Source organism: Nyctibius grandis, chromosome 17 (genome assembly GCF_013368605.1).
Source record: "Nyctibius grandis isolate bNycGra1 chromosome 17, bNycGra1.pri, whole genome shotgun sequence".
In the NCBI taxonomy this organism is placed as follows: Eukaryota; Metazoa; Chordata; class Aves; order Nyctibiiformes; family Nyctibiidae; genus Nyctibius; species Nyctibius grandis.
This window is the reverse complement of record NC_090674.1, coordinates 5,650,730-5,667,238: the sequence shown is the minus strand read 5'-3', so window position 1 is coordinate 5,667,238 and position 16,509 is coordinate 5,650,730. Positions and strand designations below refer to the sequence as shown.

General features: G+C 54.7%; 1 protein-coding gene across 1 annotated transcript in view; it reads right to left on the bottom strand.

The window, feature by feature from the left end:
* Positions 1-15,299, bottom strand: part of AGRN (agrin) — a 105,531-nt gene extending 90,232 nt beyond the window's left edge. The window contains 5 exon segments of the mRNA XM_068414456.1: positions 7,179-7,440; positions 14,829-15,021; positions 15,023-15,115; positions 15,117-15,274; positions 15,276-15,299. Of these exon segments, the coding sequence (XP_068270557.1) occupies positions 7,179-7,440; positions 14,829-15,021; positions 15,023-15,115; positions 15,117-15,274; positions 15,276-15,299 (730 nt within the window).
* Between the last annotated feature and the right edge of the window lie 1,210 nt (positions 15,300-16,509).

Here is a 16,509-nt window from a genome sequence, read left to right as displayed (position 1 = left end):
AAAGCCAGAGGATGCAAAGAGGAGGAAGGAGATGCCAGAGTTCCAAATCTGCAGGCATTCGGTTTTGGGGGTGCTCAGAGGAAGGGATTCAGAGCCAGCCTCGCCAACAGAAACAGCGGTGCCTGCCAGGAGGAAGTGTCACCCCACTCGCATCCACTCCCTGCTGCCCCCGCAGCGGGGTTTCCTCCCCTGTGCCCCCGGCACCACCACCAAAGGCTTCGCGTGCCCACGGAGGAGCTCCCCACAGCAACCCCCTCCCTGGGAGCACCGCGACACAGCTCTCGCCGAGTCCCCTGAGCAGGCTGATGCTGTGCGAGCATCCTGCAGCGGGAAGCACTGAGAGGGACTGAGCGGGACAGGGAAGTGTTCCAGACTGGTCACCCATGGGAACTCATAACAGCATCCCACTCCCGTGTCCCTTTCCTTCTCTTCTCATAGAATCATCACAGAATCATAGAATGGTTTGGGTTGGGAGGGACCTTAAAGCCCATCCAGTTCCAACCCCCCTGCCATGGGCAGGGACACCTTCCACCACACCAGGCTGCTCCAAGCCCCATCCAACCTGGCCTTGGACACTGCCAGGGAGGGGGCAGCCACAGCTGCTCTGGGCAACCTGGGCCAGGGTCTCACCACCCTCACAGCAAAGAATTTCTTCCTAATATCTCATCTAAATCTCCCCTCTTCCAGTTTAAAACCATTCCCCGTTGTCCTGTCACTCAATGCCCTTATAAAAAGTCCCTCTCCAGCTTTCCTGTAGCCCCTTCAGGTACTGGAAGGTGCTAGAAGGTCTCCCCAGAGCCTTCTCTTCTCCAGGCTGAACAGTCCCAACTCTCTCAGCCTGTCTCCATAGCAGAGGTGCTCCAGCCCTCTGAGCATCTCCGTGGCCTCCTCTGGACTCGCTCCAACAGCTCCATGTCCTTCTGTTGGGGGCCCCAGAGCTGGATGCAGCACTGCAGGGGGGGTCTCATGAGAGCAGAGCAGAGGGGTGGAATCCCCTCCCTCGCTGCTGGCCACGCTGCTGGGGATGCAGCCCAGGAACGTACAAAAAGGATGAAACAGGGAGAATGCTGCTGTGTGTTCCCACCAGCCAGGAGGTGACATGCCAGCCCCAGCCCATCACCGATCAGCACCCAGCAGCTCAGCAGAAGGAGGCACAGCCTGCCAGAGCCCGCAGCAGCAAACCACAGTCCCCCTCCAAGCTGTTAGCAGAGCAAACAAAGGAAAAGCAGAACCAAGAGCACATGGCCAGGGCCCAGCACTTGTCATAACCGCACAGCCAAGAGATACGCCGTCTGTGCCACCGACCAAGAAGCCCGAGCCGATCCCGCAGAGAAACGCAGCAGGATGTGCCAGAGTGGGAAGTGGGGCCAAAGGAGCCTTCCCAGACCAGTAGCCTCCCACACCAGATTAAAATTCCATAGGAACTCGCTAAACAAACCGACTCTCTTAGCTACTGCCATAAAGCCGCGGGATGTTTTGCATTACTACCACGCAAGGGAGGGAGGAAACAGACCCTTAAGCTTGGCCTGTGCCCAGGGCCCCCCGTGCTGGGGGCCAGAGCATCTTCTGCAAACGCTGGTCCAGCGCCGCGGACGGGGCAGGCTGGCTGCTGCCGCATCAGCCACGGTACCCAGCTCCATCCACCCCTGAAGCACCATAAATAGGTCCATGCTCTCCCCATACCAGTCCCGAGAGAAAATCTGCTGCAGCCCCAGTAGCCAGCTGAGCTGCCTGCGGTGCCCATGCTGCCCCAGCCCGCGGGCAGGGAGGTGGGAAGGGACCCCCAGGACTGTCTGCTGATGAATTCTCTCCTCTCACTTTACTACAGTTTGCAGCTGCTGGCTAACTCACCCTCCCGAGACGGAGGTGTTGATGCTGTTCTCATTATCTTCAATTCAAAACAGAGCCAAGAAGAGGAGGGAAGAAGAAAGAAAGAAAAAAACCTTATTTAAGAAGAAACCCACACACCAACCCTCTTCCAACCCCCTCCCTCGCCTGTTCCGAAGCGCAATGAAATGCCAGGGATGGATTAAAAAGAAATAGTTGCAAGGGTGGAGAAGGGCTGCAGAGAGATCAGAGCATGGGAAGCGACCACAGCCCCAGTCACCTAACACAAACCCGTGCCAGCGATTTCCTTGCCGAGAGGAGCCTACTGTGCGTGCCTTACAGCCTCTGCGAGGAGCCTGAAAAGAAAATTTTGCATGGGCTGGTTTACAAGAACAAAACGTCTCAGTTCTATGGAGGCAGAGACCAAAAAAAGAAAGAGAGGACAGAATAAAAGTGAACAGGCAGAAGACAAAACGGACTGGATGGTGTAACTTAAAGGGAGATGCTTTAAAGCAGTCCCGCTCCCAAGCCAACCAGAAACCTTCCCAGGGTGGAGCAAAGCGGAGGAAGCTTGGGGCTGCCGTTGGATGGGAGCTCACCCTCGAGAGCTGAGCTGGGACAGAAGAGTCACAGAACCAGAGAATTGTTTTGGTTGGAAAGGACCTTTAAGATCATCGAGACCAACCGTTAACCCATCACTGCCAAGCCCACCACTAACCCATGTCCCTCAGCACCACATCTACACGGCTTTTAAATCCCTCCAGGGATGGCGACTCCACCACTGCCCTGGGCAGCCTGTTCCAGTGCTTAATAACCCTTTCTGTGAAGAAATTTTCCCTGATATCCAATCTAAACCTAAGTCGCCTCAGCCCTGGCCGTTCCCACACCCCTCCAGGCACCGCAGGTCGATCCCTGCAGGCTGGCGTGCACCGAGGACTCACCCCACGCCTTGGCTGCAGCCCGCAGTGCCCAGGGCCCACAGATGGTCACTCCCAGACAAGGCACAAGGCCCCAAGGATGGGCAGGCTTCACCTCCTGACTTTCACAGAATCACAGAATCAATCAGGTTGGAAGAGCCCTCTGGGATCATCGAGTCCAACCGTTGCCCTGACACCACCATGGCAACTAGACCATGGCACTAAGTGCCATGTCCAGTCTTGTCTTAAGCACCACCAGAGATGGTGACTCCACCACCTCCCTGGGCAGCCCCTTCCAATGTCTAATGACCCTTGCTGAGAAGAAATGCTTCCTAATGTCCAACCTGAACCTCCCCTGGTGAAGCTTGAGGAGTACCAGTACCCAACGCTACCAGGTTTCACTACCCACTGCACTCGTAAAGCCAACGTACGTGGCTTTTCCCAGGAGGTTCAACATCCACACACCTCTCCCAGGCTAACAAAGCCGTCTCAGCTGGGGCAACTGCACTGGCGTTAATGCGAACCACGCCACAAGCAAGGCGCTATCTACAAGGAGCTCTGGGTTCTCATTAACCAAGGCTCTACCAAAGGTTTAATCGGAACTTCCTTCCACCCAGACGGCTCAGCACGGAGCCAGCGCACGGCCCCTCCCACACCACACACAAAAAAAATCTTGATTTCCTTCAAGTGCAGTTGGGATCAAAGTGAAACATGAGGCACACGCAGGGGAAAGATCTCTCCGGGATTAGTCAGCTGCTGAACTCCAGAAGAACATGCTCGGTGGGGCTGTCAGGGGAGAGCACGGAGAGGGAAGCACGCTGGTGCTGTGCCTTGGGAAGCTCCGACACACGCAGTACCAGCGCCCAAGGCACAAACACAGTGAGGCTGCAGCTCATCAGGCTCATCCTTTCCCTGAGAAGCCCCATCCAGATGTCCTGAGGAACAAGAGGAAATCCACTCCTGGTGCTGCTTGGGGCCAGCTCCCTTTCCAGGCTTTCCCCCACAGAGGCACCCGAGCAAACACCCTCCTTCACCCCAGGACCCTCTCCAAGCCCCCGTCCCAAGCCCCAGAGCTGCTCCTCTGCTGTTCAGCACCAAACAGCTTCCCTCCAGGCACGCTCAGTGCTGAGCCGGTTTGCAGAGCTTAGCTGAGTCTTGCATTTCGACTCCAGCTGGTCAAAGCATTTCTCCTACAATTAAGTATAATCAGAGCACGCTGTTTCTGCTCTAACCTGAGCTGTTTCACAGAGATGCCCTGGTTTGAACTCCCCTCTTAGACAGGAAGGATTTTGATGTCTAGGATTTTTCCAAGCTGGAGCGACAGGGGATGAAGACACTCAAAACATTCATGTTTTTCCACTCAGCTGCCACCATTCTTCCAATTCTTTCTGCAAAAGCACTCTAAGATTTGTTTTTAAACTCAAAAGTGCAGCATTCTGGGCAGCTTTGCTTTGAACCCTTCTGTGGGGAACTGATGGGAAACAAAGTCCTGGAGCTAAATTCTCAGACTCGGAGCTCAGAAATGGTTCCCAGGGTGGCAGGAGCAGGTTCTCATGGCTCACCTCGCAGAAGGCAGCGGGGGAGATGCGCCGGGCCAGCTGAAAGGGACTTTGACAGACCTCGGGAGGTCTGAGCTTTGGGTAGGGCTCGAGGGAAACCAAGGTTTTGGGGGGTCGATTTGTTGCACGCTCTCTACAGCAAACGTGCTAGCACTCAGCATGTAGGATACTCACGCAACGACCGGGCTTCCAAGATGTGGGAAGCAGAAAAGCAAGTCCACTGGATATCACGAGAAAGGTGGGTTTATCAAGGCTGTTCCCAGCCCGCTCCCATCCCTGTTCTCCCCACACCAGCCAGGCTGACCCTACCTCTGCATGCCATTGGGAAGAGCAGCCTAACGAGCTAAAGGAAGCAAGAAAGGTTGACACAGCAGGGAGGGAAGATAAACCCACCTAGAGCTGTATGGACCTGCAATTTAAGCACACAGTAAAGAGAGTTTCGACATGCCCAGCTTTGGCACCTTCACCTCCCTTGCACAACAGCATGGAAGCAACATCAAGCAAATCTTTCCCGTGGTTCTGCATCAGAGGGCATGGGTATAGACACACACATCCCCTTATAGCCCGGTGCACACCAGCACTTCACACCTCTCCCCTCCATCACCAACGCAGCACAGTTTTCAATCTTCCAAAAGCAGGAATGGGTCCCAGTGATAAATCCCACATTGAGTCTATACCATTAGGAGGAAAACTAGGGACAACATCCTTCACCACAAAGGGGAACCGCCTAGCTCAGCCACCCCAGCTCACAGCCAGGGCGTGCAAAGCGAGCACGCCAAAGGACACAGCAAACCAGGGGAAGGCAGAATTCTTCCAAATGTTTGCTCAGGTTTAACAGAAACAGCCACACATGCTGCTTTCTCCTCCCTCCCTCCTAAGTGCAAGGAAGGAGCAGGACTGATACCTTTCAAGTGCAAGACAGAATACACACACAGAGGCAGAAACCCTCCAGTGTCCCTCCCTCTTACAAGAGCCACTCGAGACGGGTGCCTCTTGTGAGCCACTTTGCTGAACCAGCTCTCTCCCAGACCCAAAGTTCGGTCGTTTACCCCTGTCAGCATTCACAGCTGGAAAAAGGGGTTACGGCCTCTCCTCTGCACATCCGAGGGGAGGAGGGAGCCAAGCCGCGTGTTTATTTGTTGTCTGCGCGGGATTCCTGCATTCCTTCCCTTGTTTGCTCATCTGCTCTCAGGACGTGCTCAGACCCCAGCAAAGGGCTTTTGGGGCACCGCGTTCCCCCCGTGAGCTCGGAGCTCTTGCTGGAACACAGGGCAAGCACAAAGGGGGAAGGGAGAAGCCAGCGAATGGGTTATTACAGGAGTAGGTTTTCAAGGTGATTGGGCAACGAGTAGAAGAAGGATCAGTTCTCTCCAGATCTCTCCATAGAGGCACATCTCCACACTTGGAGGTCTAAGACCCTATTAAAGAGCACATGTGGACCGTCTCCCTCTCAGCTATTCCCAACAGCTACGTCGTTGTACCCACGGCAGCACTAGTAACTCAGCCACCCTCCTTGGCGTGGGCACGCCAGCACTCCTCACGCTGTCCCACGGACAGCTACACGTCAGCCCGGGGTCCCTGTGCACACATACTCGATGAGCACGACACAACATTACAACCTGCCCCACCTGAGCCCTTTTGGGTGCAGACACACAGGCTCCAGAGAGATTAACGTGCAAGGGATACAGGGCTTCACCACGACAATACAGAAGCACAACTCATACCCCCCAAAATCCCTTAGCTGCTCGGCTTAGTTCCGAATTAGTTACACCTTGGAGAAACAGGCTTGGTCCCCCAGCAGAACTCGGCTGCCTTCTCGGATCCCTACAGGAGTCTGCAAGGCTGACTGAGGAAGCTCTGAGACAGAGGAAAGCAGGAGTGACTACCATGAAGGACAGGCCTTCACCACAGGATTAATCCATTAACTCATTAGCTCTAAATCTACAGGAAGATCTAACTCAGGTGTGAGGAGTCTAAATTCCCTGGTAAGTGCCTGCCACACACTCATGTTAGGACAGGACTTGCAATGGGGATGCTCCCAACCACATGAGACTCATTACAGAGGGGACTGTGTACCTGCCTCAAATCTGGAGCAAAAATAACATAAAATAACTTTGCTTGGCTGTACCTTGGTTGCAACCACTGCTTTTGCCAACAAGGTCAATGCCAGGCACGGTCGCCGTGACAAGCGAGTCCACAGAGCAGTGTGACTCTATCCCAGACACAGGCAAAACAGGCAGGATTGATCCGTCTAGTCCCCAGTGGGATCATTTGCCAATCAATCATTTACAAGCTGAGAGCACAAGGTGGCCAACAGAGCCAGAATCACAGAATCAATGAGGTTGGAAGAGGCCTTTGGGATCATCGAGTCCAACCATTGCCCTGACACCACCATGGCAACCAGACCAGGGCACTAAGTGCCATGTCCAGGCTTTTCTTAAACCCCTCCAGAGATGGTGACTCCACCACCTCCCTGGGCAGCCCCTTCCAGTGTCTAATGACCCTTGCTGAGAAGAAATGCTTCCTAATGTCCAACCTGAACCTCCCCTGGTGAAGTTTGAGGCTGTGTCCTCTTGTCCTAGCGATGGTTGCCTGGGAGAAGAGGCCGACTCCCACTCGGCTACGACCTCCCTTCAGGTAGTTGTAGACTGCACTAAGGTCACCTCTGAGCCTCCTCTTCTCCAGGCTAAACACCCCCAGCTCCCTCAGCTGTTCCTCGTAGGTCAGATCCTACAGACCCTTCCCCAGCTTGGTCGCCCTCCTCTGGACTTGCTCCAACACCTCAACATCTTTCTTGAAGTGAGGGGCCCAGAACTGGCCAGGGCTCGTCCGGTGCCGCGTCCGCGTGCCCAGAGCTCCCCGGCTCCAGCCTCACCTTCCACGCAGTGCTCCACCTCCTCCAGGTTGCGCAGCGTTATCCGCATGAGGCTGGAGTTGAGCATCAGCTCGTTGCGGTGCGCCGGCCACATGTACTGCGGGGCAGGGTTGACGAAGAAAATCCGCGTGTCCCCAGTCGAGACTTGGTTGTCGCAGATTAGCGGGTCCCCGAAGCCACCGATAACCACCTTGTTCCCACCATCCAAGAGGATCTCGTGAGTGACGATGTCTTTGCCTTTCAGATAACGCCAGACTCTCACCTTGAACGAGAGGGAGAAAGAGCACAGGAGATTATTTCACAGCCAGACAACCGGCACCTTCTGGCCCGGTTAATTTTTATCACGCTGTCACAAGATGCACGGGAGCGGTTCAGGCTGGCAAAGCCTCCCAGCAGAGCTAATTTCATCAGCCATCCCTCTAAAAGCACAAAATGCGTGGGCAAAGACTAAAGCACGTACTGCTCTTTCTGCCAAAGCTGCACCCAACTCTCCAACCTGGCTACCCGGCACTCCTGGCCCCTTCCCCACACAGCCTTGTGGGGAGCATGGGGGGACAGTGACCCCTCAGCCACACAGGCTCTCCAGCAAGGGACAGAGACCCCCGTCCCCTTGTGTGCATCCCCTCTTTGTGCTGGGACACATCGCCTTTGGCACCCAGACCCAGGGTTTGCCTTCCCTTCCCGCCTCTCCTCCCTTGGGAGCAGGCTCTGGGGCCAGCCAAAGCCAAGGAGAAGGAGAAAACACTTCTGAATTTAAAAAAGGGAACATTAAAGAAGGTTGCACGGCTAAAGAGAGTGTTGTCCATCCACGGGGGAGGCTCTCAACAGTGGCACAGAAGCCTTAAACCAGGGGCAGGAGGGTTGGGTGAATGGAAGGAGGGAACTTTCTGGCTCTGGTACGTTGCGAAGACAAAAGGCAGAGGAGATAACACCCCACGTAGAAATGTCAAAGGAAACTTGTGTTCCTACAAATGACTAAAGAAAACCTCTGCCTTAGCAGCCTGGGTTTGCTGAAATACATGGAGGGTTTGGCAGTAGGAGCCCATCTCCCTTTACTCATCCAAACTTCAGGCAGCGCTGGGTTAATGGTTGGACTTGATGATCTTAAAAGGTCTTTTCCAACCAAAATGATTCTGTGATTCTAAGTAAAATAAGTCCTGGCCACAAGAGTTAGTCCCGCTCTGCCCCTTTCCACTGCCAGCGGTTCCCGAGCAGCCTGCCTGGACCTCACTGCTGGCTCATCCCCCTGCCCAAAAAAGGCCAGATCTGCCCACAACTGCGAGCCAGCCTCTGCAGGGACACGGTCCCCGCAGCAAACTGCCCAAAAGAAACACCCGCATAGGAGGGAAGAATTGAAAATTAATCTTTACACCCTACAATTAATCTTTAGTGCACGTGGGACACCAGAGACACGTCCCCATCCGCTCCTGAGAGGTTAGAAATCCTCGTGCTGCTGCTGCAATCCTGTTGCAGGGGAAACAGGACCCAGAGCCGAGTTGCATGTAAAGGGAACAGCTCATCAGGGAGCTGCCTGAGGTCTGAGCTCGGAGCAAGGGCGGCTGCTGTCGTGCATGGGTATTGCTGTGACCGCAGGCATCCCCGGCCAGGCGTGCTCAGAGCTGCTTTATCATGCTCCCTGCCAGCACCCCCCCTCCTGCCCAGTCACCCGCCTTCCTCACAGCCCCAAGAGCACTTCAGCACGCCGTGCCGAGCACCAAAGCGGGCAGGGAGGTGGTGGCTCAGAGATAAGGGGGCTCTCGATCCCCTCTCCGAAACAGGCATGCACGTAGTAAGAGTAGCAAGCAGTGACAGGACGAGGGGGAACGGTTTTAAACTGAAAGAGGGGAGATTTAGATGAGATATTAGGAAGAAATGCTTCGCTGTGAGGGTGGTGAGACCCTGGCCCAGGTTGCCCAGAGAAGCTGTGGCTGCCCCCTCCCTGGCAGTGTTCAAGGCCAGGTTGGATGGGGCTGGGAGCAACCTGGTCTGGTGGAAGGTGCCCCTGGTCGTGGCAGGGGGTTGGAACTAGATGGGCTTTAAGGTCCCTTCCAACCCATTCTGTGATTCTATGAAGAGTGCAATTCCTTAGGGGATGCAAGGCACAGACACCGTTCACACTACAGCTTCCACGCTTGACACAGGCGTTGTGGCGGGGTGACTTGTTACAGCTGAGGAAAGCACAGAGCAGACAGTATCCTACTCTAGAATGAGCCATTTTTATAGTTATCTGCAACTGCAGCTCACTGGCCGCTGCCCTGCACAGCCCTTCGAGGGCATTGGGCTTTCCTATGGGCTTCTTTGAGACCATCCATCCAGAGAGACTCTTACTTTTTGCCAAATACCTCCATCCCATTACTCAGTGACTATAGAAGACACACAGAATGATCTGGCACTGCAAAGTTCAAATAAGAGGGTAAAAATATGTTGGGGGGCTAGGGGGAATGCAAGTGTCATGACTTTTAATCAGTCTTGTAATTTTTTGAAGCCCTAACTCCAGAATTTCAGGGGTGTGAGCTCAGCACTGTCTCAGTCCTGATCAAGAGGCTTCAAGGTCCACAATGATCTTGAGCTGAACTCCCACGCACTGTCCCTGCCATGACTAGGAGCAGGCAGCTACAGGTGCTGGGGCAAGGGAACAGGGCCGTTCCCACCACCACAGGGGCGAGCAGGCTGAGGTGAGACCCTCCTCAGCACAAAATTCACCTGTCAAGCAGAAAAAGGGAATGAGTTTAGTGTTGCTGTACTCTACAGGTGCAACTGAAGGTTAAGAGCAAAGCTTAGGAGTGTATTTTATTCTCAGATCCTCCTACTCCCCACAGCTTCTCCTGACGGTGTAATATTTGCCTGCCTGACTCTGGACTTGGGTCCCAGCTCCCACCCAGCCCAGCAGGTTCTGTGATCCAAACAGCAGCCACTGTATATTACCGAGGCGAGCCCTGTTCTCCTGCATACCCGAGATCAAAAGCCACCCCAGGTATAAACACCGCCGTGACAGCTCCTCTTTGGAAGCTGCAAATGCCCCCAGACGCAGAGGTTAGCTAGAGACGTTGTACCCACGTGCTCTCACACTCATGCTGGAAGACAAACAAAGGGAGTCAGCTCCCCTTGGGCCAGCGCTGCGCGATGCCCCAGCACCCAGAGGACAAGCAATAACTCATACCCAGGCCACCATCCCTCCCCACGCAGTCCGAGTTCAAGCTGCTGAGCAGGGGAAGAAGGGCTGAGGAAGCAATGCCTTCAAAGCTGCTTGTGCACCCTACTTCAGCTCAGCTGTACGCAGCCACGTCAGGGTGAGATCTTGGGAGAGACGGCAGCCAACCAGCAAACCGAGGGAGCTTCGGATGGCGAGGAAGGGCAGCCGTGACCAGCACTGCAGGTGAGCCATTAGGAAGCATTTCTTCTCAGCAAGGGTCATTAGCCATTGGAAGGGGCTGCCCAGGGAGGTGGTGGAGTCACCATCTCTGAAGGTGTTTAAGAAAAGCCTGGACATGGCACTTAGTGCCCTGGTCTAGTTGCCATGGTGGTGTCAGGGCAATGGTTGGACTCAATGATCCCAGAGGGCTCTTCCAACCTGGCTGATTCTGTGATTCTGTGTGAGCTGAGGAGGCAGGGTGTGAAGGAGCACAGCTTGCACAGCTTTCCTCAAGCCTCCTCACCCCGGACCAGCTGTTTCTCCAGCACAACTCCCTGTGGTTGTGCTTCTCCCCACAAGTCAAGTCAAGACACCTTCCTCCAGCCCCACCTCCTCTTCCCTCGGCAGCAGCCCGCAGGGCAGGCGCTCGCTGCGAGGAGGTGAGGTGAGGAGGTGAGGTGCGCAGGCAACCAGGGCAAAAACCCAGGAACACAAAGGAGACAAAAGGAAAAAAAAAAATATGCCAGGCAGGCGGAGAGCACAGCCCGAGGCTTGCGCTGGAAGGTGGCAGTCGAGCATCTTCACAACTGGGTGTATGGGGGAAGAAAGGCTGAAGCCTACCCCCTCTTCTGAAGCAGATGGTAATTGGAGTTAATTAGCATGGCTGGTCTAGTCATACACCTCAGAGCCAGGCCACAGCATTCACAAGCAACATCAGAGTCCACCAGCTTTCTCCCCACCCTTATCCTCTATAATGAATGGATGTGAAGGCACCAAAGACCAAGCAATTACCTGTAGGGCATCTCATTCATCATCACACACAATTAAGACTTTGTCACTGGTGACTCACCGGCTACATCAAGGACTGGGGAAGAAAAGGGAGGGAGAGAAAAAAATTAAGCTAGAACCTAGTTCCAAGAGGTTCCTTCCCTGTACCAGACTCACTCTTTTGCCAGCGAACACATAAAACACTGGATTAAGACTGTTTTACAAGACTCCTGTCAGCTACAGGGAGGCAGAGTAAGAACAGTGAAGACTTTATTTAAGCAGATCCTTGCAAGGGTTTATTTTAAGTGCAGCACAAGACCAGAAAGTTAAAGGGGTTTCCAATATGCCATGGGGGTCCATCCCACAGTAGGGAATGGGACCACCAGTGCAGGCATACACTGTGCTGGTGAATTCCTGCCAGAAGGATGCTTTGAGAAACGCCAGCCTTGGTCTTGTAAAGAAGCATGAGAAGTTAGAGCACAGTCTCCTCAGGAAGAGAGCTGTCACTCTGGGCAGAAGTAAAAAAGGTCACCACTGGATTTCACCAGTTCTTAAAGATGAAGGGGACTGGCCAGCATCAGCTCTGCTTGCCGCTTCACGCTCGGCTCTGCCAAACCCTTCCCTCCTGCCCGCACGTCGTCCCTTTCCCCTGGCTTGTCACTCTCTGTGCCTTTCCCTGGCAGAAGCCAGCTGCCCTTTCCCTAGGAGCCAGCAGAGCACCAAACCCACCTCGCCCAGCACCTTCCACATCCAGCCCTGGCTGGAGAACAGCCGCTGGTACCCCCCAAAGCACAGGCTCTATTGTTTGGAACAGGATCCACATCCTTTTCAACACTTCCTATAGCACATATAGAACCTGTATGTGTCCTATAAATAGGAGCTCCCTTCACAAATACCAGGTCAGACCAGAATAAGGCACATCAGAGGGCTCAAAAGCAGGAAGGGACAATGCCACACCACAGGCTGTAAATAGGATGAAGAGCAGCACTGGAAGCTGGGGAAGAAGGGCAAGACCAGGGCTGCAGCCAGGAGCAAGCCCAGCGCCCCGGTTCCCACATCAAACCCCTCGGTGAAGCCGCACATAATCCTTTTTCAGAGTCAGTTTCAGGAGTTCTGTCAGCTTGTTCTTTATTATTCCCCTCCTCTAGTAGCAACTGAACGGCTGGTAGCGATTTAAGGGTGTTTACCTAACATTAACTTCACATTTCTTCTGAGTTGTAATGTGCTTATCTTCATCTATCAAAGGCTTCAGCTGGGAGGGTTGAGAGTTCAACTAGGAAGAACGAGACACTAACGCAGCACTCGCAGATACTCACAGCAGACCACCCAGCACCAAGAGCACTCGCTATTTTGGGTGTGGGCTCCAGGGAACTCCTACCACACACTTGGCCCTTGCCTTTCCTCTGCAGATAAGGAGGAACCTGACAAGAGATAACTGTGGTATTTGGAGGTAACCCCAGGGCCTAAGAAACGGTTATGGGAGGATGACAGTGAGGAAGTGGACGTGTGTTTTCTCACCAGCGAGATCCCTTCTGCACCTTGGCTCGCTCCTGCTCTCTGGGGCACCGGGGTCGCTGCACGGGTGGCAGCAGACAGAGGTCAGGTTCAATGCCAAAACCACCCTTTTGGGATCTAGGTGCTTGGTAAAAAGCAAACCAAACCAAAATGCAAGTATGTCTGACCCTGCAACCCAGCATCAGCAGAATCCACAGCAGTTTTGATACTTTGAGAGATCTTTGAGTGAAACGGGCCAACAGCTGCTGCAAAGCTGCACATCTACAAGCCACGAGCATTGTGCCCTGCTAAGTCACGGTTAGGAGAGGCTTATCTGCTTTCAGGTCCTGAAGACACCCCATTTCAAAGCTTTTTTCCTGCAAACACACTATGAACAGACCACTAAAAATTACAGAGAAAGGACTGACGTGTAGATAAAGGGACTGAAGAACCACAGCTCTATGAAAATTACTAAGTGTCACAGCGTAACCAGGAGAGCCAGCAGCACTGCCACAATGAGATGGGACGGGCACTTGCAGGGTAGGAGAGAAGGTTTTTCTCCTTTCACTTTCTTTTACAGGACTCCAGGACTGGAAAGGTACCTTGGGTGCAGGTTCTGGCCTTCAGCTGCTGTTATGACACTAGTAATCGGCAGAAGCAAAATCCCACCGTTAACTCCAGAGGAAAAAGCACAACCCTGCTCCTCAGCATCGCTTGGGATGGCTCAGGGAAAGGTGGGCAAGAGACCCTCTTCCCAAGCTGAGCAATGCAAACTGTGTCTCAAATAAAGCCACCACTTGCAGACCAGGTTCCTCCCCACATGTCGCTCCATCGCTGCTCTTACTCGGACTTCATTGCACCCTTTCCAAGGCAGAGCTGCTGAGCAAGCAGGTTTGCCATCACAGGAAAGACATTTTTCCTGGCCCAGAGTCTTGTCTGATGCAGCAAGATGAAGCCTGGATTTTACGCTAGCCAGACACCTTGCTGCATGTCTGCAGTGAAAGAGACCCGTTTCTTAGATGAGCATTTCTGCCTCGTCACTAGCCTCACTGGACCACCCTTGCCCCAGCATCAGGTGGCCCACATCCATTCAGCCATATGTGCCCCAAGCTGCCGCAGGACACCGGCTGCTCGCAGCAGCTCATTAGTTTTCTCCGTAGCACCCAGGATGTGCCAGACACTTTGCAAACATACGGTCTCTGCGCTAGCCTGGAGGGTCTGTGATCTAATTTACAAGAGCAGGGTACAGATTGTGCCATGCAGCAGTGGAGGCAAGCGTGAAGCAGCGGGCACCAGCTGGACGGAGAGAAGCTTTCAACTACTTTACTGAGCTGAGAGATGCTCCAGAACAGAGGGCAACACCACGGTGTAAAGTTAACCTTCCTCCGCACCGGTAGACCTGTCCCACCAACGCGCTGCTGCACATCACCCCAGGCCCTGCTTAGCACTAACCACAGCAGGAACCGCAGTATTTTTTAAGGATGGGCAGAGGAGGGGACGGGGAGAAGAGGAAAAGGCAACGTAGCAGCATGTCCTCACAAGGAAGATGCCTGCCCCGGCAAGGGTTAAGCCATACAGCACGTTTTCTGACAACCAGGCGGATGGTATTTCAGGTTGCTCAGTACTTCACCGTCTCTCAGCTTAGGGGGGAGAGAGGGGAAAAAAAAAAACCATAGCCAGAGGCCAGATTCGTAGTTAAACAATAGCTTGGGCTAGGGGAACTTAAAATGCTGCTAAAGTAAACAGGGAGCTACGGGTAGAGCCAGCAAAGCGGCTCCCAACACCTTCCCGGCAGCCTAAACCCTGCCCGAGCAGAAAGTTGGGAGTCAGCTCCGCATCACCACAAGGAGGGAAATGCCCATAAAAAGCAACCTGGAGAGATTCCCCTCGCCCCAGCTGCGGGAGCTCCAGCGCGGAGCCACACTCCGCAGGCTAAAAATACCTAATTACACCCCAAAGCTCCAGCGCATACAATAAAAACCACATGCGCTCCGGCGCCTCGTCGGGGCCCCGAGTCCCCCCCCCTCGCCCCTTACCTTGCAGGAGTAGGTGTGGTGCACGGGGTCCACGTTCATGATCTCCTCCACCGTGCCCGTGAGCACCACGTTGGCCTCCTCCTCCCTCCTCTCCAGCTCCCGTTCGGGGCACGTCGCCCCCCCTCCACCAGCCAGTGCCAGCCCCAGTAGCACCAGTAAGACCCGGGCACCCACGGCTCGCCCCCCCATAGCCCCCACCGGCCCGGGCACCCCGAGGGAGCGGGCAGACAAAGCGAGCCCGCTTGCAGGCAGGGCTGGCGCGGAGAAAAGGGCTACTTTTGTTCGGGGAGGTGAAAAGGAGGAAAGAAAGAGAGGGAGGGAGGCGGGGAGGGGAGAGCAGGGGAGGGGAGAAGGAAGAAAATCCCAGGAGGAGGAGGAGGAGGAGGAGATATCTCTCCCCCGAAGCCGCGGCCGGGGAGAAGCGCTCGCTCCTCTGCCTTGCCCGCTGTAAGAAAGCCCGTAGATTTGCATGCAATCTGAATTGCTGATAAGGAAAGAGTAGGAAGGGGGGGCGAGGGGAAGAGAGAGGAGGCAGTCAGCCCTGCTGCCGGCTCTTATTGCAGCGCTGCCCAGAACGCCACCCCCAGGAAAGGCAGCTCGCAGCGGGTTAATGGGTAATCAGCGAGCCAACGTGAGGAGACTTTTAAAGGTGTAGGGACCGCAGCTGAGCCGCAGCCTGACACCCCCCCCCGGCAGCCTGACACCCCCCCCCTGCCCTGTCCCGGGGTCTCCGGCTCTGTCCTGGGGTCCCCCGCCCTGCATCCCCTACCCCCAGGGATGCTCAAGGCTGGGGGGGGGGGGGGCCGGGGAGAGCCCCCCTGCTCCGCCCTGAGCGCAGCCCCGGGGCCGCGGTGCAGCTGCGGGAGGGGGTCGGGGCTCTGCGCTATCCCACGTCCCTCCCTGACACCCCCAGCTCACCCTTGGCATTGCCGGGGGGGGGCCTGCAGCCAGGGATGCTCCTGGTTTCCCTCTGGGGAAACTGAGGCACGGGCAGGCTTCACAGAGCTCCCACAGGTGCTCCGGCGTGGGACAGTGTCCCCCACACAGGGTCCATCCCTGCTTAGTGACCAGGGGGAGATGGCCCCCAGGGCTTCCCACACCTCGTCCCACAGCAAAGCCACCCTCCCCTGGAATGGCCCGTGTCCACCCCTGGAGCGCTGCGACCTCCTGCCCCAGCTTTCTCCAGGGACTGGACAGCAATTTTTCCAGATGTCATGTGCAATTACTGCAAATATAAAATGAAAAGTTAAGTGGCACCAGGGGAGGGATATTGTTTCTCCCCTCCATAAATTAGCCATCCCCCGGAGGCGTTTTACAAGGCTGTTTTACTTGATGGCCCTAAACGAGTCCTGTTGGTGACCCAGGGCCTTGCCAGTGAATTACCAGTCACCCCGTGAAGTTTAACCACGCCAATGCCACGCCAATGCCAGTAAAGGACATGACGTGCCCATGTCATTCTCTGATGAGCATGTTTCATTACAACGTCTTGCCCTGCGTTTCAAGGCTCTGCAGATGACCATCCATCCTGCCTGTCCTCTGTGTTTTTGAGCAGTGCTGCTTGAGCCTGCAATTGTTATGTGCTAATCCCTTTTTTCTCTCCCCTGAAACATAAACAGAAATGAACTACAAGGCAGGAATAAATTAATCTTACTGAGTGTTCAAAATGCTGTCCGAGCCTACC